Raw genomic sequence first — 23374 nt, 5'->3', positions numbered from 1 at the left:
AGCAAGAGAAGAAAGTAATGGTGAATACAAAAGCAATGATAAAATAAGTTCCAATGAAGAAATGGGCAGAAGACATGAACAGACACTTCTCCAAAGAGGACATCCAGATGGCCAACAGACACATAAACAATGCACAGCATCACTCATCATCAGGGAAATACAAATCAAAACCACACTGAGATACCACCTCACGCCAGTCAGAGTGGCTAAAATGAACCAATCAAGAGACTATAGATGCTGCGAGGGTGTGGAGAGACAGGCACCCTCCTACACTGTTGGTGGGAATGTAAACTGGTGCAGCTGCTCTGGAAAACAGTGTGGAGGTTCCCCAAAAAACTATCCATAGAACTCCCTTATGACCCAGCAATAGCACTGCTGGCATTTACCCAAGGGATACAGAAGTGCTGATGCATAGGAGCACATGTACCCCAATGTTCATAATGGCACTGTCAATGATAGCCAAATCATGGACAGAGTCTAAATGTCCATCAACTGAAGAATGAATCAAGAAGATGTGGTTTATATATACAATGGAATACTACATGGCAATGAGAAAGAATGAAATCTGGCCATTTCTAGCAATGGGGATGGAACTCCAGAGTATTATGCTAAGTGAAATAAGGCAGAAAAAGACAGATACCATATGTTTTCACTCATAGGTCTAACAGGAGAAACCTAACAGAGGACCATGGGGAGTAGAAGGGGGAAAAGGAGTTAGGGAGAGGGAGGGAGGCAAATCACAAGAGACTCTTGAATACTGAAAATGAACTGAGAGCTGAAGGGGGAGGGTGAAAGGGGAAGAGCGGTGATGGTCATGGAGGAGGGCACTTGTGGGAAAGAGCACTGGGTGTTATATGGAAACCAACTTGACAATAAACTATATGAAAAAATATATATACACAACATTAAAAATGCAAATAATTACTTCAAACGCAGATGGACTAAATGCTCCAATTAAAAGATCTAGGGTGATGGAATAGATAACAAGCAAAACCAATCTATATTCTGCCTACAGGAGACATATTTCAGACCCCCCAAAAAATGTGCTGGCTGAAAGTGAGGAGATGGAAGAACTTTTATCATGCAATGGAACTGAAAAGAAAGCTGGGAAGCAATGCTGACATTGGATGAAAAAAACTTTAAAACAAAGACTATAACAGGAGATAAAGGACACTATATCATAATAGAGGAGACAATCAAAGAAGACAAAATAATTGTAAATATTTATGCGCCCAACATGGGCGAAACCAATGACATAAAGCAGAATAACAAACATAACGGAAGTAATCAATAGTAATACAACATTGGGACTTTAACAATCAATTTACATAAATGGACAGATCATCAAAAGACAAAATCAGGAAGGAAATATTGGCTTTGAATGGCACAGGGACAAGAAGGATCTAACAGATACATTTAGAACATATAAACAGTGGAATATACATCCTTCTAAAATGCACATGGAACATTCTCCAAAAAAGATCACCTGTTAGGCCATAAAACAAGAATCAACAGATTCAGAAAGACAGTCATACCATGCATCTTTTCTGACCACAAAGCTATGAAACTAGAAATAGCAAGAAAAAATCTCGAGAGGACACAAATACATGGAAGTTAAATAAAATGCTACTAACAATTTCTTGGTCCAACAAAAGAAATCAAAGAAATAAATTTAAAAATACATGGAGACAAATAAAAGTGAAAACACAGCAGTCCAAAATCTTTGTGATGCAGCAAAAGTGGTTCTAACAGGGAAGTTTATAGCAATGCAGGTCTACCTCAAGAAGCAAGAAAAATCTCAACTAAACAACCTAACCTTACACCGCAAAGAGCTAGAAAAAGAACAAACAAATCCAAAACAAGGAGAACGAAGGAAACAGTAAAGACCAGAAATAAATGAAATAGGAAAACAACCAAAAAAATTGAACAGATCGATGAAACCAGGAGCAAGTTCTTTGAAAAGGTCAATAAAATTAATAAACATTCAACCAGATTCACCCCCCTAAAGAAGAGGACTCAAATAGGAAATGAAAGAGGAGAAATAACAACTGACATCATAAAAAACAAAAGGTATTATAAGAGTATATTACAAATATTTATATGCCAACAAAATGGATAAGCTACAAAACATGATAAGTTTAAAAAAATTTTTTTAAATGTTTTATTCATTTTTGATACAGAGAGAGACAGAGCATGAGAGGGGGAGGGCCAGAGAGAGAAGGAGACACAGACCTGGAAGCAGGCTCCAGGCTCTGAGCTAGCTGTCAGCAGAGAGCCTGATGTGGGGCTCGAACCCACAAACGTGAGATCTGACCTGAGCCGAAGTCGGAGGCTTAACCGACTGAGCCACCCAGGAGCCTCCATGATAAGTTTTTAAAAACACATAACCTCCCAAAACTGATTCAGGAAGAAATATGTAAATCTGAATAGACCAATTACCAGCAATGAGATTGAATCAATAATCAACTCCCAACAAACCAGAGTCTAGGACCATGCGGTTTCCCAGGTGAGTTCTACCAAACCGCTAATATACTTCTCAAACTTTTCCAAAAATTAAAAGAGGAAGGAAAGGTTGCAAATTCATTCTATGAAGCCAAGCCAGATAAAGACAAAACAATAACAACAACAACAAAAAATAACTACAGGTCAGAATCATTGATGAATTTACATGAAATTAGCAAACTGAATCCAACAATATATTAAACAAATAATTCTCCACAATTAAGTGGATTTTATTCCACGGATGTGACTGTGGTTCATTATTCTCACATCAATAAATATAAATAATTTATCATGATCAAGTGGAATTTATTCCTGGGATGCAAGGGTGGTTCAATATCCACAAATCAATCAGTGTGATACATCGCATTAATAAGAGAAACGATAAAGACCACATGATCATTTCAATAGATGTAGAAAAAGAAATTGACAAAGAACAATACCCATTCATGAGGGAAATCCTCAACGAAGTAGGTTTTGAGGGAACATACTTCAACATAATAAAGGACATACATGAAAAAACCCACAGCTAACGTCATTTTTAATAGGGAAAGACAGAGATTTTCCTCTAGGATTAGGTGCAAGATAAGGATGTCCACTCTTCATTTTATTCAAGATAGTACTGGGAGTCCTACCTACAGTAATCAGACAAGAAAAATAAATGATGGGAACCAATATTGGTAAAGATGAAGTAAAACTTACTCTATTTGCAGGTGATATGAAAATCCTGAAAACACTACCAAAAAACTACTAGAAGCAATAAATGAATTCAGTAAAGTTGCAGAATACAAAATCAATACCCAGAAATTGGTAGAGTTTCTTTACACTATAAATGAAGTAGCAGAAAGAGAAATTTAAGAAACAGCACTATTTAAAATTGTACCAAAAGGAATAAATACCAAAGAGGTGAAAGGTCTGTACTCTGAAAACTATAAAACACTGATAAAAGGAAGTGAAGATGACCCCTACAAAAAAAAAAAAGATATTTCATGTTCATGGACTGGAGAAATTTTATTGTTAAAATGTTATCTCACAGATTTAATGCAATCCCTATGAAAATGCAAAACCATTTTTCACAGAACTAGCATAAATATACTGAAATTTGTATGGAGCCACAAAAGACTCAGAATAGCCAATGCACTCTTGAGAAAGAATAAAAGCTACAGGTATCACAATCCCAGATTTCAAAATACACTACACTACAAAGCTGTAGTAATCAGATCAGTATGGTACTGCTAGAGAAATAAACATATAGATAAATGTAAAAGAAGAAAGAGGTCAGGAATAAACATGAAATTATGGGCAAGTAACCTGTGAATAAGGAGGCAAGAATATACAATATGAAAAAAAGTCTCTTCAAAAATGGTGCTAGGAAAACTGGATAGCTACATGAAAGAGAATGAACCTTGACCACTTTCTCACACCACACACAAACTCAAAATAGATTAAAGACTTAAATGTGAGACCTGAAGCCATAAAAATGCTAAGAGAGAGCACAGCCAGTAATTTCTCTGACATCAGCCATAACAGTATGTTTTTAAATATATCTCCTGAGAAAACAAGAGAGACCTAATGGAGAACCAGGGGGAGCGGAGGAGGGAGAGAGAGTTGGGGAGAGAGAGGGATGCAAAACTTGAAAGACTATTGAATGCTGAGAATGAACTGAGGGTTGAGGGGGAAGGGAGAGGGGGGAAAAGAGGTGGTGGTGATGGTGGAGGGCACTTAAGGGGAAGAGCACTGGGTGTTGTATGGAAAACAATTTGATAATAAAATATTATGGAAAAAAAAGAAAAAAAGAAAAAATAAATAAATATATCTCCTGAGGCAAGGAAACAAAATAAAAAATAAACTATTGGGACTACATCAAAATAAATGGCTTTTACGCAGCAAGGTTTACCATCAAGAAAACAAAAAGACAATTACTGAACGGGAGAAGATATTTACAAATGCTACATGCAATAAGAGGTTACTATCCAAAATATATAAGGAATTTATACAACTCAATACCAAAAAAGACGAACAAATCAATTTAAAAATGGGAAGATGACATATACAAACATTCCTCCAAAGACATACAGATGGCCACCAAACACATGAAAAGACGCTCAACATCACTAATCACTATGTAAATGCAAATTAAAATCACAATGAGAAAATACTATACAGCTGTCATAATGGCTAAAACCAAAACACACAAAATAAAAAGTTTTAGTGAGGATGTGGAGAAAAATGAACCCTCGTGCACTGTTGGTGGGAATTCAGACTGGAGCAGCCACTGTGGAAATCAGTATGGAGTTGCTCAAAAAAATTTAAGAAAAAAGAAATACCATATGATCCAATAATGCCATTAGTATTTACCCAAAAACCACAATAACACTAATTTCAAAAGATGGTCAAGATATGGAAGCAAACTAAGTATCCATCAATAGACAAATGGATAAAAAGTGGGAATACACACTCATACACACACATATACACACAATGAAATATTATATAGCCATAGAAAGGATGTGATGTGCCAATGGAGACAATATGGATTCATTTTGGGGGAATTATTCCAAGTGAAATACATCAGGCAAAAACTTTATAATTCCACTAAGTGGAAATTTTTTAAATAATTAATAAATAAACAAAAAGCAGAATCAGACCTATAAACACAGACTACTAACTGGTGATTGTCAGAGGGAGGGTGTTGGGCAAAACGGTTGAAGGTGAGTAGGAGATACAGGCTTCTAGTTATTGAATGAGGAAGTGATAGGAATGAATTCACAACCTGAAGAATAGAGTTAATTATATTGTAATAGCAGTAAGTTAGGACAGTTGGTAGCTACACTCGTGCTGAACATAGTATACAGTCTTGTTGAATCACTATGTTGTTTGCCTGAAACTAATACAATAGTGTGTGTGTCAACTCTACATACATAGATCCTTGAAACTCCTTGAAGTTTTCTTTTAAACAAACATTAGATGAGCACCTGTTTTCTGCTGGATTGATAGTAGGTGATTTCATGCACAATATCAGAGTAAACTAAAATCCTGGTTATTCCTGCTCATGGAACAACTATGTATACTCATTCAATAAAGAACACTATGAAAGGGGCACCTGGGTGGCTCAGTTGATTAAGCATCAGACTTTGGTTCAGGTCATGATTTTGCAGTTCATGAGTTTGAGCCCCAGATCAGGCTCTGTACTGACAGCTCAGAGTCTTGAGCCTGCTTCAGATTCTGTGTCTGCCTCTCTCTCTGCTGCTCCCGCTCTCTCACTCTGTCTGTCTCTCTCTCTCTCAAAAATAAATAGACATTTAAAATTTTTTTTTAAAAGGAAAAATATGTGGCTACTTAAATTAGACCCAATTTTTACTCTTTTGGATAATTAATCTACAAAACATGCACAATTTGATTTCGCCTTTTCATGCCTGAATGTCATTGAAAATAATAAAAAGCCGAGAAGAACCGTGGCATAAAATCAAACAGAGCACTCCATGTATAATCCATAATGAGTCTCAAACCTCAATCTCTGTGTTTCAGATTCATAACCAGAGGATTCCTTAGGAAGTTCCATGTTCATCTGAATCTGAAGCAGCCCCCTTGCCAAGTGATTTTCTCCCGGCAACCAATTCTTGAGTACATAGCATAAGGAGAGTTTATCCGCTGAATGCCAGTTTGACCCAAATTACAATTCTTCTGATTAAATATGAAGTATTAATTTGCAATGGATGAGCCATTATTAAATAAAAGTCAGAGAACCTTCCTTCAGTTTCACGTCATATGACTACATGCATCTTACCATTATGGCTGAACAGCAAGCTAACACTCTACATGTGGTGGATTCGTACCCATGATTACAGCTTATGTCTATCCGGACAAATCACCAATCTCGGTGTGTTCTCTAGTGAGCCATGCAATCTGCCATGCCCTCCTGGGTGAACTGGAGCTAAGTTCTTGGCTATAAAACCATTAATTCAAGACATTTAAACAGAGACAGTGCTCAGGGCACCTAGGCGGCTCAGTCTGTTGAGCATGCGACTTCAGCCCAGGTCATGATCTCACAGTTAATAGGTTTGAGCCCTGCGTCTGGCTCTGTGCTGACAGCTCAGAGCCTGGAGCCGCCTTCGGATTCTGTGTCTCCCTCTCTCTCTGTTCCTCCCCTGCTCACATTCTATCTTTCTCTCTCAAAAATAAAGTGATGTTAAAAATTTAAAAATAGGGACAGAGCTTTAAACTAGGGTAACAAAGAAATTTAGTACATGTAAAAAAGGAAAAAAAAGTTTAGCCTGGATAGGTAAGAAGCCTCTCCCTGTATATTTTAAGTAGATCTGCTTGAGAAAGGGGAAAAAGAATATTCAACCCTCCTCCATGTGACAGGCTGTATATTACAAAGGGAATGAATGTGAATTAACTGGAAATTGTGGGTTCCAGTCCAAGTCCCCGTTCTGCTGCTCAGCATCTATTTGGCTGGATATATATAAATAACAACCTCTTTGAGGTTTTTTTTTTCCTTCGTATCTGTAAAACTGACAAAAAGGATCTCTGACTTACCCACTTCAGGGAATTGCTGAGGGAATCAAAAGAGATGGATAATGGATGCTAAATTCCTTCACAAAGACGGTAAAAGCCACATACGCATTTAAACGTGCCACTCCAAGGTTTCCTTTTAGGTAGGAGAAGGCAGGTGAGAATCAGAATAAAGAATATTCCACTGGGAGTAAGGAGACCTAGACTAAACTCTGGCTTTGCCCCAGACTGGCTATGTGATTTTCCGACAAAGCACACACTCTTCTTGAATTTTTGTTGCTTACCTATGAAACGTGGAAAAAAGTCAAATGAAATATTCAAAATAACAGATTCAAGAATGTGAACTTTTGGCAGAATACCAGAATCTGTGCAAAATCCCTTTTCCCTCGGATTTTTTATTTCAGTGGAAAAAATTACTTAAAGTCAGAGAAGGACCTGCAGCTAGCTGTTTCCGTGCCACGTGTCCACTTTCAGAAACTGTAATCACACATTATTGGGGGTAGTCAAGGAGGAAAGCGACTTAACAAACTTTGGCACACCCTTAATTGAATGGTAAATGCATAGCGAAGTAACTTTGATCAAATTCCACTCGCTTTCAATTCAAGAACACAGCAATCTTTCATATTCCTTAGACATCCTGATGCATTTTAAATACCTATTACAAAATCCATTATCCATACCTGAAAAGGCCTCCTGCTGGAAACGTTGAGGTGTTTCCTTATCCATCTGTTGCCTTGGTTCCCAAATATCTGCCACAGCAGCTGTCCTCTTGTGTTGCTCCAGATGCGCTGGTAGATGGCCAGCCTGTAAATGTGCTTCCCAAACATGTGGTAATAGAAGCGGAAGGTGCAGCCGTCTGCGTCAGTGGCATTAAGGACAGGGCTGAGCAAAGCGGCTCTGTTCTGGAAAACCTGTGGCTCGGAAGATTCTATGTAGACATAGTGCCCTTCAGCTGTGCCCAAAGTATTATCCTTCATCGGCCCTGTATTAAGTGTTGGGGTTGGACCCTGCTTCCTGGTCCAATCAAAGTCATCTTCTGTATCTTGTTCCCAGTTGCAAATTCCACTTTCGAAGTCACACTGTAGCTCAGGTACTGAAATTGGCATTAAATAAGGGCAAAACATAATTAAGGACAGAAATAACTATGATGAAAAATACCAGTTGATATTTTGCTCCTGGCAAGGTTAACCATTTTAATTGTTTTCTTAAGTGCAGCATTAAAGTTTTTAAAAAGTGAATACATCCTGGTCTTAAATGAAATGATCATATTTTACAGACTGATGGAGGTATCACTTCAGCCATTGTTTTCCAAATGCCTTTTATGCCCATCCCGCCACCATTTCTAGCTCTGTAACTCTATGCAAATGGTCACGACGCCACAGCTGACCCAATGCCATGAACTTCTGGTTCAGCTGCTTTCAACCTTAGCGGAATGTTTCAATCGCCCGTGAACATGAAAAATCAAAACAAAACAAAAGACGCTAAAGCCCAGGATTCATCTCCAGAGATGTTGGCTTGATTGGTACAAATAGTGCATGTGGACATCAGGATACTACTTCATCATCTTCGTTGGTGATTCTCACATGCGGAACTGAGAACTGACATATTTTCATAGGTCTCAATCTTTCAGAATCACCTGAGGTGCATAGAATAATTGCTTACTCCACGGTGGAGTCCTGTACAAACACGCGTTTGTCAGACCTGGGGGTAAGCCCAGGAATCCATATGTTAATAAGCACCCAAGGTGATTCTCATGCCAGTGTTTTCCAGACCCCAAGCTGAAAAACTCTCCTTTCTGGCTCCCTCTTGCCCCAGTATCGCATCAATCCAGAATGACCTCTCTTCTGCAGTAGTTTATCATTTTCCTTCTGTTTTCAAAATCCTTTCCTAGATACTCATTTAAACTTAAACCGAAATTCCTCTTTCAAGCTTCACCTTTCCCAAATTAACTTCCTGTTCATAGCCTCCCTCTTGGCATGCGCACCGCTCTCTCCTTCCCTACCCATGCTTCCTGCTGCGCTGTGTGCCTGGGGGTCTTGGCTGTGTGTCCCAGGAGGCTGTCTTCCCTTCTCGCTGGATTATAGCACCTTTGAGCTGGAGGTTTTAACCTCTAAACTCCTTTCAGTCACTAGAAGAATTCAAAGCACTTAGGAAGAAGTGACTTGTCCCTCATCAACTAGATAACCTACCTTAATTTCTACAATAATAGAGGAATTCATTTTTCAGATGTGAGCATTTTGTTGACACCAAGGATTGGTTTAGAATTAATGCAATAGAATGTACATCTGGCATTAATTAGGGAGGGAAAAAACCAGGATTTAGAATTAACGAGTAGTTCTACATTTTACCTTAATTTACATAAACTAATAAAAAAATAAATGTCAGCTATCTTTTAACTATTCATCTCCGTAAATGCACTTGGCGCCGAAGGTGAATAAATATGCTGAAACAATAAATATAAGCATACGTGGGTAAAGGCAGCCAGGCAAGAACAAATCATCCGTCTTTGAAAACCACAGAGCAGGGGCTTAGACCTAATGAAGGGAACGAAGTGAGTAAATGTCAAATGGGAGATGAGCTCTCCTTTGATATTTCCTCACTTGTGACTAATCAAGCCCAGCTGTGACGTGAACTGGGGACCCACCGCGTACTCTCCAGGTGTCAGTCTTTGGCAGTGGAGCAGAAGGAGAATGTCAGGCTGCTAAGTTATTTGACAGAAAACTGGCACTGAAGCCGGAGGATTTCGTTACTGCCTGTCTTCACACGGACTGTGTGCTCCGTCTTTATTTCAGAGGGGAATACATGTAGCTCCACCTTTAAATAAGAGGCTATGTCTCTAAACATAGGAAACTGTAAGAAACACAACAGCAATTTCCGGATGTCTAACGCATTCTGTGTAATAATGTCTACATGGAGAGCTGTGGGAGAAACTGATGGTCTAATGCCACTACTATTTCCTTTTGTTAATATTTAGTCACAGAAAGTATTTTGCTATTACACTTGTACCTGCCATAATTCCATTCTACTAAGTTAATAATGTGTAGGTGGAAGGATAATTTGCTTTTGTGTAGCAACAGATCAACATTTTCTTGGAGGACTGGGATTTGGAGGGCTTGAAAAAGATGAAAAAGCTTTCAACATGTGCAAAAAAAAAATTGTCTTGATGACAAGTAACGCCTCTTATGTGAGCCATTGTCTAAATTATCAACTTTATTTACATCCACTCAAGGTCTTAGTTGTGTAATGAGACGCCTGGTAATTCTGACTTCAACCCACCTATATCAAAAATCACATATATGCAATACTCTCTATAATAATTTATACGGAAATTTCTTGATGCAGTGTTTCCTATGATGCACCGAGCATATTACGGCTTCACTTTCGTTTATAATTAGCCTCACAATTTAATAGGCAAATCGCTTGAATTTTAAGAACTGTTGCTATTTCTAGACAAGGAAAGCTGCAACTCTCTTTCTGACTGATTTTTGAAATTAAAAAAAACAATTATGAGCTTCTGAAAATTAATGCATTTTCAGGATCAAGTGTACTGGGTGCGCTATACCTGGAGCTAGGTTTATTCAACTGTAGAACCATATACAAATCATCAGATACCATAAACTTTTTGGTTAATTTAAACCAGAAAGTCAGGACTTATCTTTCAGACCCCACCCTCTGCTCCCTATAGCCAAAACATCACTAAATGTCCCTCCTAAGTATCTCCCCACACATCAGTCCCTCTGTCACCATCACTATCGCTGTGATTCAGGCTGCCCACCACCTCTTTAGTGGACTACTGCAATGGCCTCCTGATGCGTCTCCTGAAACCTCTCTCCTCCAATCTGCTCCTCGCATTGTATTCACAATGACATGTTTTAAGAGGCCAATGTTATTATATTACCTTCCTTACTAAAAAATTTCAAATGAAGAAAAACCTCCCTAATATGAACTGCGAAGATCTGCAAATTGGGCCTCCCCTACATCTCGTCCTTACGCTGCCCTCTGTCTCCCCTAGACCTCTTGGCTCCACCCACCCTGGCTGGCCTCCACCTGCCATGCAGTCAGTCACATATCAGGGCTTTTGCATCTATGCTTGGACTTACCACTTTTCAGATCTCAGCTAAGTCATCACCTCAACAAAAATTCAATACATTATAAAAAGTCAGAGCGTCTCTGTGACTCCTACCTAGGCTGCCATTTTGTATTTAATTTTTAAATTTTTGAACAATATAGATCTCCTCAGCTAATTACTAAGCTCCATGAGGTCTGAGACTCAGGACTTGTGTTTCATCGCCGTATCTCTAGTATGGATTTTAAAGTGTGCATAACAAATACTGGTAGCCCAATTAACTGAACAGTCATCAACTGTGAAACGTTTATAGTGTCTTTGCTTTGATTGGCTAGAAAACAGTGACCTGATCAAGATCATCAGTATCAAAATAAGAAGGACCAAAACTAAGTAAATAAATAAATGAAACTTACCACAGTTGACCTCATCAGTGCGATCACCACAGTCGTCCACCAGATCACATAGCAGAAGCTTCTCAATGCAAGCCTTGGTGTGTCGACACCAGAAAAAACCTGGCTCTTCACAGCTCTCCACGGCAAGGGGAAGAGTACAATTTTCAAATCTGATATCATCGATAGCTGAGACCCCATCATAAATGCCGAGACTGACTTTATCTAGTGACAAATGGAAGGGCTGGGTAAGGCGTCCAAGCTGAACAGTGGCCTGGGACCACTGGTTGCCCTGGTTATATAATACTCTCCAGAGTACCGTAGGCTCGCTGGAATTTTCCACATGGAGCTGTAGCTCGGCTGCTCCCACGGACAGGCCGTAGTTGTAAAACCTGGAAACGAGCAAACACAAGACTTGGAAATGACTTGTGGGATCCACCTAGTGTTTAACTTACAGACTCTTCCAGTGGGTCAACAGTCTATTAATAATAATTAACTGTCATAATGGACGCCTTTATTTCTTGCAGTAACTGTGGCTGCTCTTGTCTGCTGAGGTGCCTTGTCTGGCTTGCAGGACCCTGGGAGCCTGTCTCAAGGAGGTCAGTCCAGAACAGGGGAAGCAGTGTTAACCCTATTACAATCCATTGTTGGAGGCAAAGAGTCCCTTTCATCTAAAGGAAGAACACAACAAATATGGATAATAGACTCCTAAGTAAAATGCCAACTGTATAAATCAAATCCAATAGCTATTTTAAAAGCCAAACCCAGGGCGAATCCTAAGCTCCACTGAGTTCAGGAGTATGCCTGCAGTCCCTGGGCTGCTAGTGTAGTTGACCACAGATTTTAGTATTTACCAGAAGGAAAGTGTGCATCCAGGTCCCGCCTGGCTGAAAGTTGGGCTCTGGAGTTTAGCAACTTGTGACAAGCTTCTGCTTTTCTTCAGAATGAACATAAAATGCCCTATTGAGATACAAATACATATCATAAGTCAGCCAACTGAGTTGAGACACCTGCCTTTTAACCCTACACTGAGTTCTACATCTCACCGAAACAAAGACTATACAATAAAAATTAGTAGCAGTGATTGTGAGTCAACTTTACTCTTATAAATACTAAACTAGTACCAACACCTAGGTGAAAATGTCTGCAAAAGTTAATTATTTCAGCAAACTCAGCCAAAACTAGAACTATACTCCCTCCTCACCACCCATAAAGGAGTCATTTCATATTGACAACATAAGCATAATAGCGAATATTCAAATGTCATACTATCTATTGTAGTAACATGGAACTTTAAATGTCTCTTTCTCTTCTCAGACCTGACCAAGGGTGAATGGAAGTGATAACTAAGAACCTCTCCTTGTGTCTTACCTTCAGCTGTGTTGTGAGTATGATCCCAAGGTGGAGCCTGTTTTTCAAACTCAGCTGAAAGGTTACTTCTAGAGTTCCACATCCAGTCAAAATGGTCACCACTAATTGCTTCAAACCAACCACAGCTATTTGCTTCAAAGTCACATTTGGAACCTGAGGAACATAATGGGACTTTTAGGGTGGCTCTCCGAAGTATTCATATAGTTTAGAAAGGACAGAGATCAACTGAGATCACCTTGTTGTACTTTTCTAAGTACATTAATGGACACATTTGAAGAAAAACAGGATCCTCTCTGATCTAAAATAATAAAACACAACAGAGTTGTTCTTTTCCTACTGGAAATTGATGAAGCAGAATTACCAATTTAAGAAACTAAATTTTTTCCAAATATTTTTTTCAAGCAAACAGCTTATTCAGCCATATTGATTATAGATTTGCCAAGGTCTGCCTAATTTATTCTGATACTCATGTTATTTCTCTGCTGCTATTTCATTACCTGGAATATTTAATTGTTCCTATAGATTATTTTACACTAAAACAGGAAAAGTAGCTATTTCTAAAAATCTTTACTGTTTGAGAAACCCATATTATTACATAATGTTCACTAGCAGCAGATTATTATATAATGTTCACCAGCAATTTTGTAGAGCTTAATATTTTCCAAAGCATTGTATGCATTATGTAATTTGTGCAGGGCAGAATAATTTGACCCTCTTTTCAGATAAATATGTAAGAAACAGTTAATTTCCACAAAGTCATAAGAAAAAATGAAAAAGGAGGACTGGGAAGTTATAATAATAGTATCAAATTATAGCTGATATTTAGCAGATACTTTATGTCATAGACCCTGAACCAAGTGCTTTATATAGATCCAACTTTCACAATAGCTCAATAAGGAAAGTGTTATTGTTGTAGTTGTTTTAAAGAAGAAAAAAGGAAAGTTTAGTAAAGTTATTAACTGAACCAAGGTCATACAGTTAGGAAGATGTAAGATGGACTGAAATCCAAATATTTTCACTCCAAATCTAATATTCTTTCTGCAACTATTGACAATAACTGTTCATTGTTGTGAGACTGGAAAAAAGATAAACCCAAAACACATAATCTGGGTTCATTCAGTGTGAACATTCAGATATTACTATACATCGCAATGCAAAATGAGGTTTGATGATTTTGCACTGGAATCCCTAGCCATTGGTTATTTTTATCCAAGGACAGAAAAATACACTGCAAAGATGTGCCTTTGTAGAAAGACTTAGGAAGAAAGAAAGCAGTAAGCTTAGGGAATAAAAGTAAAAAGTAAATCACTCAATGAGATTATAAAATTCAAAATCACAAGGGAATCTTAACCTAATGATAAATCATTTTCAATTTTTCAAAATGCTATATATACACAGGGAGGAAGGTGAGTTGTAATATTATAAACATAAAATATTATAAACTTATAAATACTATATATAAATATTATTTAAGTTTCTGTAAAATATCTGATTTCAAAAACACACCTGCTTTCTATCAGGTTTCCTAACCCAAAATGTGACCAAAAGTCAAGGAGAATGTATAAAAATAAATACCTTTAAAAATAAATATTTTAAATTATTGCAGCAACTTTAATAAGCAAGGAATAATTCCATTTCATTATATTAGGAATCCGAAAACTCAACCAGTTACTGCTATATTTAGAATGAAGATCTCCCAAGTAAAGTTTAGAAATCTGTGGTGAAACAAAATTAAATGCTGTTCAAGAGCAAAAAGTAATCATGACAATTATGACAAGTTGGGGATAAATGCTAAGAATATTTAAGACTTTGTATTTTTAAAAGCCATCTCTGTAAGTACACAATAAATAAATAACCTGTAAATACACAAAGATTCCAGTGCTTTCAAAGTATGTTGCCAATTTCGATGTTCAGTATTCAAATATTCCCATTTAATTCCTTGGAAAGCAATGCCTTTGATTCCTATTTCAGACCATCCAAAAAAAAAAAAAAAAAAGGATCCAGGAGTTCTTGTTATGCAAATATAGAAAGAAACAAGTGATTGCTGCATAATAGCTATTCCACATCATTTCCTGGAAAGGGAGCCTTATAAACTCCTATCCAGAGAAATACTGATGTAGAAATAAATGAATATTCTAATGACAGTAAAATTTTACAAACCATTATAGCAATTTGCTAGTTCTCTTAGATAAGGCCCATCAAAGACAACAATTTTTAACAGATTATGCCTATGTAATATGCTTTCTTCCTAAATATTTAAATTTATACACACACTTAAAAATCTCACCTCCATTTATCAGAGATGTAATAATCATTTGAAATTGATCTGTTAGCTGTTAATCAAATATATACTTTATTAGGACAGCTTTTGAAAGTTACATACGTCTTTTTCTTTTCTAATGTCTTTATATTTGAAAGAGAGCACAAGTGGAAGAGGGGCAGAGAGCAGAGGGGATGGAGGAAATGAATCAGACTCCCCAATGAAAGCAGCAAGCCTGATGTGGGGCTTGAACTCATGAGCCTCAAGATCACGACCTGAGCTGATGTTGGACGTTCAACTGATGGTGCCACCCAGGTGCCCCATGGGTGTCTTTTTCTGTCTTAGAAATAGAATATCCTGGCTACGTCTTAATAATTGAGGTTCAAGGACTGTTCACTATTTTGGAGCATCATTATCAACTTTTTCAATTATTGTCATCATCAGAAACACCATAATTTGCACAATTACCACTACCTCAGGGTTTACTGTGTAACATCTTTGTTCTAGGGGATGGTAGGTTCATAAGCGATACCTGTTGACATAAAGTTTCTAAAAATTATTTGTCTATTTCTATGGCTGTGAGTAACAAAGCTAGAGACTCTAAAGCAGCTTTAAATTATTTTGAGTAAAATTCCTTTGTTGCCTCTATTAGTTATTTAAATATAATTATAGGAGCTGCCCCTGAGGAAAGGGTGCTCGGGGATATTTGGTGACACACAGGTCCATCACCCTAAACTACCACTGTCCTATTGAGAACTTTTCACTGAGACGGAGGAAGATAAACTTATGTAGGAGGTAAAGAACCTTCAGAGGGGAAATGAAATGCAAAATCAGTCTGTTTCATATCAGAATCACTGTTAGAACTTCTTTGATGGTTTGGGATTATCCCTAAAAGGAGTCATCTGTAAGAAATAAACTTGAAAGGTACAAAGCATCTGAACGGATAATTTCGGTTTCATACAAGGACTTAAAAATTTATAGGAGAGTGCTCCTTGATATTTACCCAAAGGAGCTGAAGACTTATGTCCACACAAAAACCTTCATATGGATATTTACAGCAGCAGTATTCCTTCCTGCCCCCCCCCCAGCTTTATTCCTAATTGCTAAAATCTGGAAGCAACAGAAATGTCCCTGAGTAGGTGAATGGATAAATACACTGTCATACATCCAGACAGTGGAATATTATTCAGCACTAAAAAATGAGCTAGCAGGGTACCTGAGTGGCTCAGTCTGTTAAATGTCTAACTTCAGCTCAGGTCATGATCTCACAGTTCATAGGTTCAATCCCTGTGTGGGGCTCTGTGCTGACAGCTCAGACCCTGGATGGAGCCTGCTTCAGATTCTGTGTCTCCCTCTTCTCTGCCTCTCCCCTGATTGTGCTTTGTCCCATTCTTTTGCTCTCAAAAAATAAACATTAAAAAAGTATTAAAAAATAAAAAGTGAGCTATCAAGCCATAAAAAGACATGAAAGAACCTTAAATGCATATTTCTAAGGAAAGAAGCCAATCTGAAAAGGTTCCATGTGGTCATGTGGTAGGCTTTCAACTATATGACATTCTGAGGGGCACCTGGGTGGCTCAGTCAGTTGAGCATCCAACTCTTGATTTTGACTCAAGTCATGATCTCAACATTGGTGAAATTGAGCCCTGTGTCAGGCTCTGTGCTGACAGCATGGAGCCTGCTTGGAATTCTCTTTCTCTTTCTCTCTCTCTCTCGCTCTCTCTCTCTCTCTCTCTGCCCCTCCCACCTCAAAATAAATAAACTATATGACATTTTTCAAAAGGCAAACGGTGAAGACAGTAAAAGGAATAGTGGTCATCAGAAGTTGGAGGTGAGGGGAGGGCTGACTAGGTGGAACACAGAGTAGTTTTACGGCAGTGAAAATATTTGTGTGATACCATGCTGACAAATAGATGTGACTATTCTTCCAACTCCACAGAATGTACAACACCTAGTGTGAACCCTGATACAACTTATGGGCTTTGAGTAATTATGTTGCGTCAGTGTGGGTCCCTCAGTTGTAACAGATGCCCCCACTCTGGTAGGAAATGTTGATAGTCTGAGAGGCTGTGCACACGTCGGAGGGGTGGGAGGTATACAGGAAAACTCTGTACTTTTTCTGTGACTCTAAAACTGCTCTGGGAAAAAAGAAACCTTCTTAATAATTAACTAATAAGTTAATGGAAGTACTACAAAGAAAAACAAAACAAAAATTTTTAGTACAAAATATGTTCTGATACATCACATAGTGAACCCTAAACACCTTCTGGTTTTAGCCACATCAACAAAAGACTCTCAGATTTTAGGGGGAAAAGGGAAAATGGCTAAACCTGTAGGTGGTAATTATAAAACGTAAACCTGAAGCCCAAGCTGAAGTCCAAACTGTGGTGTACAGAGAGATCTAAACCAGGAAAGACGTAACTGCAGTGTGAGAGACATCCATTTACTGCAAGTGTCACATCTCATATAAGTCTCACAAAATACAGAGAATATTATTTTCCCCATTTTAGATGAGAAATACAAGGTTGAAAGAGAAATAACATATAATTTCTCTGTGCTCATTATTACAGACACAATTCCAACCCAGACTGTATATCAAAGCCTGTGTTTTTAAAAAATTATACTGCTTCTTGTAGTTAAAAAAAAGTAATAATAATAATGATAGCTAACAATTTTAGCACTATTACAGGCATGCACTGTGGTATATGTTTCTAATGGAAGATCATATGAAATCTGAACATGTATAATCACAGGACACACTCTGGAAGTAGACTTTCAACTACATAGTAAAAAAGGCATATGTTGTTTTATTATACCTTCCAAATAATGCATTTTTCTAACAAACTGAAGGCTTATGGCAACCCTACAGTGATCAAGTCCATCGGATCCATTTTTCCAACAGCGTTTGCTCACTTCATGTCTCTGTTGTATATTCTAGTAATACTCACAGTATTTCAAACTTAACAATTATCATTATATTTGTTATGCTGATCTATAATCAGTTATCTTTGGTGGCTGCCCCACCGACTGGCGATTCCCCCATCTCTCCCCCACTCTTTGGGCCTCCCCATTGCCTGAGACACAAAATATTGAAATGAGGCCAATTAATAACCCTGCAATGGCCTCTAAGTGTACAAGTAAGAGGAAGAGCCATACATCTCTTACATTAGGTCAGAAGTTAGAAATGATTAAACTTACTGAGGAAGACGTCAAAAGCTGAGACAGGCAAAAAAGTTAGGCCGTTTAAGCCAAACAGTTAACCAAGGTGTGAATGCAAAGAAGTTCTTAAAGGAAATTAAAAGTGCTTCCAGTGAACACACAAATGGTAAGAAAGTGACGCAGCGTTATTGCCGATGTGGAGGAAGTTTGGTCAAGACAGGTCAAACCGGCCACAACATTCCCTTAAGCCACAGCTTCATCCAGACCAAGGTCCTAACTCTCTTCAATTCTATGAAGGCTGGGAGAGGTTGGTTCATGAGGTTGAAGGAAAGTAGCCATTTACATAATATAAAAGTTTGAGGTGAAGCAAAAGGTGCTGATGTAGAACCTGCAGCAGGTTAGCCAGAAGATGTCCTAATTAATGAAGCTAGCTACACTGAACAGGGGACTTTCTGGGGCACCTGGGTGGCTTAGTCAGTTAAGCTTCCAACTCTCAATTTCAGCCCAGGTTATGAGAGCAGGATTCGTGAGATGGAGCCACACATTGGGCTCTTCACCAACAACGCGTGGCCTGCTTGAGATTCTCCCCCTCTCTCTGCCCCTCCCCACACTCACTCTCACTCTCTCAAAACAAATACACTAAAAAAATTAATTAAATAAACAATGGATTTTCAGTGTAAATGAAACAGCCTTATAGTAGAAGATGCTTCTGGACTTTCATAGCTAGAAAGGAGAAGTCAATGCTTGACTTTATTTATTTTTTTTTACTTTATTTTGTTTTTAATAGTTTATTGTCAAATTAGTTTCCATACAACACCCAGTGCTCTTCCCCACAAGTGCCCTCCTCCATCACCACCCCTCATTCCCCGCCCACCCCACCCCACCCCCACCCCGCCTTCAACCCTCAGTTCATTTTCAGTATTCAGTATTCAATAGTCTCTCAGGTTTTGCATCCCTCTCTCTCCCCAACTCTCTTTCCCTCTTCCCCTCCCCCGGTCCTCCATTAGGTTTCTCCTGTTCTCCTGTTAGACCTATAAGTGCAAACATATGGTATCTGTCCTTCTTTGCCTGACTTTAAAGCTTCAAGAACAGGCTGACTCTCTAGTCAGGGGCTTAGGCAGCTGGTGACTTTATGTGGAAGGCCATGCTCACTTACCATTCTGAAAATCCTAGTGTCCTTATGAACTATGCTAAATCTACTCTTCCCATGCTCTATAAATAGAACTACAAAGCCCAGATGACCCTACAACTATTTGTGACATGCTTTCCTGAATATTTGAAGCCCACTGTTGAACCTACTGCTTGGAAAAAAAAGATTCCATTCCAAATATGGCTGCTCCGTGACAATGCCCCTGGTCATCCCAGGGTTCTGATGGGCACGTATAATGAGATGAGTGTTATTTTCATGCCTGCTAATCCAACACCCATTCTGCAGCCCGTGGACAAAGCAGTCATTTAAACTTTCAAGGCTGATTATTTAAGAAATAGATTTCATAAAGCTAGAGCTGCCATAGATAATGACTCCTCCGATGGATCTGGGCAAAATAAATTGAAAGCCTTCTAGAAAAGACTGACCATGCTAGATGCCATTACAAACATTCATGATTCATGAGAAGAGACCAAAATATCAACATAAACAGGAGTTTGAAAGTTGATTCCAGTCCTCATGGATGGCTTTAAGGGGTTCAAGACTTGAGTGGAGGGAGTGACTGCAGATGGGGCGGAAACAGTAGGGAGCTAGAGTTAGAACCAGAGCCTGAAGATGGGATTGAATTGCTGCAATCTCATGATGAAACTTTAACAGATGAGTAGTTGCTTCTTACGGATGAGGAAAGAAAATGGTTTCTTGAGATGTAACCTAGTCTGACTCATGGAAGATGCTGTGAGCATTGCTGAAATGACAACAAAGGATTTTGACTATTACACAAACTTAGGTGATAAAGCAGCAGCAGGGTCGAGAGGACTGATTCCAATTCTGGAAGAGGCTCTCCTGCATGTAAAATGCTATCAAACAGCATCACATGCTACAGAGAAACTGTTCGTGAAAGGAAGAGCCAATTAATGCAAAAAATTTCACTGCTGTCTTATTTTAACAAATTGTCACAGCCACCCCAACCTTCAGCAACTACCACATGATCAGCATCAACAACAAAGGCAAGACCTTCTACCAGAAGACAGATTCCTTGAAGCCTCAGAAGATAGCAATTTTTTTTAGCAATAAAACATTTTTTTAATTAAGATGTGGATATTGTTATCTTAGACATAACGCTACTGCACACATAACAGGCTATGGTATAGTATCAACACAACTTTTATATGCACTGGAAAATCAAAGTGTTATTTTGATTTGCTTTATTGCAATACTTGCTTTACTGCAGTGGTGTAGAACTGCACCCAAAACATCTCTGAGGCATGCCTGTAATAACTGTAAGTCCGTTAGATTAATTCTCCTTGTTTAGGTCTTTTTTCTCTCTCTAGATTTCATGACCCTCCTGAAAGCTGCATGAAGGAGGACAAAAGTTAATTGAGTATTCCAGTACACTGGCTTAAGTTCATGAGGTTGTACTTTATTTGACTAAGCTGGGGTTACTATAAACTTCAAATGCATTCATACTATCTAGACTATTTTGGAACATGTTCTATACTAATAGTATTCCTTTGCATTTCAGGCTTTTTCATGCATTCAAATGGTTATATGTTCAGAGTTATGATGCTGTTAAAATTATTGAACTGTAGACTTCATCATTAGTTAATATTCATTAGCTATTTAAAATATAAAATAGTAAGGAAATATTTACAAAAGTACCATGAAATAAAAAAGCTATCTATATAAACAAACAGAAGTATTGAAATAGTTTAAAGAAGCAATGCATAAATAACAATAACATTTGGCATTCAAAATTAATGCAAATGAAATGAATAATTACATTATTCTGCACGTGGTTTTAAGGGTCTCCTGTATCTGACCAACAGATATACCCTTGGGACATAATTCACCATGGGTCTCTTATGTTTCTGCATGTCTTATAAGCTGAGCCATTAACTACCCCTTTGTTCCATGCCATCCTTTTGAGGATATTTAAATAGAAGACCATCATGAAAAATAGAGACAGTGACTCTGCCTCTAATAGAGGACATATTATTATCTTGAATAATACAATAAAGAAAATGTCTTCCCCTAAAATAAAGATTAGCCACATTTGCTTGAACTGCACCATAAAAGATTTGGGTTCCATAAACTCGGGCTTTCTTAGCCATGATGTGAAACTCAGTTTATATGTACATCCACCTAGGCCCCTCGGTGTTGCCCCTGGACCTCAGGGAGCAAGAGGAACCAAGGCAAACATGATGCTTATGCTGAATTATTACGATTAGTACTACACCCTTTGTCTCTGACCTAGGAGTCTCACCTATTCTGCCAGCATCCATGAAACTATGGCTGGGTAACTTATAAGAAGGGTGAAGTGTCGGGGCGCCTGGGTGGCTCAGTCGGTTAAGCCTCCGACTTCAGCTCAGGTCAGATCTCACGTTTGTGGGTTTGAGCCCCGCATCAGGCTCTGTGCTGACAGCTCAGAGCCTGGAGCCTGCTTCAGATTCTGTGTCTCCTTCTCTCTCTGCCCCTCCACCTCTCATGCTCTGTCTCTCTCTCTATCAAAAATAAATAAAATGTTAAAAAAAATTTTAAAAAAAGAAGGGTGAAATGTCAGACCTTTCACATTTCTCAACACACACTATATTCAATTAATATATATTTGTGCATAAGTATTTTATGCGTGTGTGTGTGTGTGTGTGTGTGTGTGTGTGTTACCTTTACCTTTCATGAAAGAGAAGGAAAAATGATTCAGAGGGTCAAACCAGTAGTCTAGACACAGAAGCAAGAACCCAGATCTTGCAACCAAACCAAAGAACTGTAGCTAAAATGTTCTCAGGTGAAATTTCAAAACTGCTTTGAACCAGTGCCTTGTCGACCTTCCATTCTCTCCCTCTCCTTTTTGAAATAAAATGTCAGGTGTCATCCTCATGCCTGTCTTATGACTGCCTGTGAAAGATGTTGGATGCAAACTGCTTACTTACATCTTTAATTTTGCAGCTCAGCAGATACAGGAATGGTGCCCAGGAGCTGTATCAGATCTAAATCCAAGTAGATACTTAAGTGTACTTAAGTGATGCTTTCTAGACTTCCAAACTGACTACGTTTCATTGAGCATTTAGACCCTTTTTGTGGCTTTGATGGGGTGAGGTCCTTGGAAATCCTGAGAAATGGTAAATGCATTTTGCATTTGAGAGGAATCATGGGGACCAGAAATTAAACTATAGTGAAAAGAACTATAACACAGCCCTCATGATCTCAAACCCCTGCTGCTATAACTTTATTAAGTCACGTTACATGACCAAGGCGTCTTGCCAGCATAACTTAGGTTACTAATCGGTTGACCCTAAGATATGTGAAGATATCTGGGTGAGCCCGACCTAATCAATACCGCCTTTAGAAGAGAGCATTTTTCAACAAATGATCACAGAATTCAGAAAGATTGGAAGTGTAAGTGTCATGTGTTGCTGGTTGAAAGATGAAGGGGGGAGAAATACAGACAACGTTATGGAGATGAAAAAGGCCCCATCCAACAACTGGTGAGAAAAATAAAGATCTCAGTCCTACAAGAAATTGAATTTTTTCAATAACATGAATGAGACAGAAAGCAGATTTTCCCCCACAGCCTCTAGGTAAGAGCCAACCTGCGCAACATTTCAACTGCAGCCTTGGGAGACCCAAAACAGAGAACCAAGTCATCCTGTCCGTGATTTCTAACCTGCAGAACTATAGACAAATAAATGACTGTGGGTTTAAATCACTATGTTTCTAGTAGTTTGTTACAGAAAAATAGAAAACTAGTGTGCTTAGGAGTGACTATAAGTTGTTTTCAAAACACTATCCCATTTTCTTTTGGTTTCCATGGCTTCTATTTAAAAAACTCTAATGGTTGATCTATGACAGGGTTTTATACATTTTGTTTCTAGCTGGTTTTAATTTTTTCACATTATTATATATTTTTATAATAGTTTATTGTCAAATTAGTTTCCATATAACACCCAGTGCTTCTCCCCACCAGTGCCCCC

The 23374-nt window shown here is 38.4% G+C and overlaps 1 protein-coding gene across 1 annotated transcript in view; it reads right to left on the bottom strand.

The window, feature by feature from the left end:
- The window catches only part of MALRD1 (MAM and LDL receptor class A domain containing 1), a 759741-nt gene that overhangs the window by 581733 nt on the left and 154634 nt on the right, over nucleotides 1-23374 (bottom strand). The window contains exons 17-20 of the mRNA XM_029955581.1: nucleotides 12841-12993; nucleotides 12324-12429; nucleotides 11494-11861; nucleotides 7695-8107 (exon numbers count right to left, since the gene is read on the bottom strand). Coding sequence (XP_029811441.1) covers nucleotides 7695-8107; nucleotides 11494-11861; nucleotides 12324-12429; nucleotides 12841-12993 — 1040 coding nt within the window. The remainder of the gene's footprint in view (nucleotides 1-7694; nucleotides 8108-11493; nucleotides 11862-12323; nucleotides 12430-12840; nucleotides 12994-23374) is intronic.

The sequence above is a fragment of the Suricata suricatta genome, chromosome 10 (assembly GCF_006229205.1).
Source record: "Suricata suricatta isolate VVHF042 chromosome 10, meerkat_22Aug2017_6uvM2_HiC, whole genome shotgun sequence".
NCBI classification, from domain to species: domain Eukaryota; kingdom Metazoa; phylum Chordata; class Mammalia; order Carnivora; family Herpestidae; genus Suricata; species Suricata suricatta.
The sequence above is the reverse complement of the archived record's forward strand: the minus strand, read 5'-3'. Positions and strand labels throughout refer to the sequence as shown.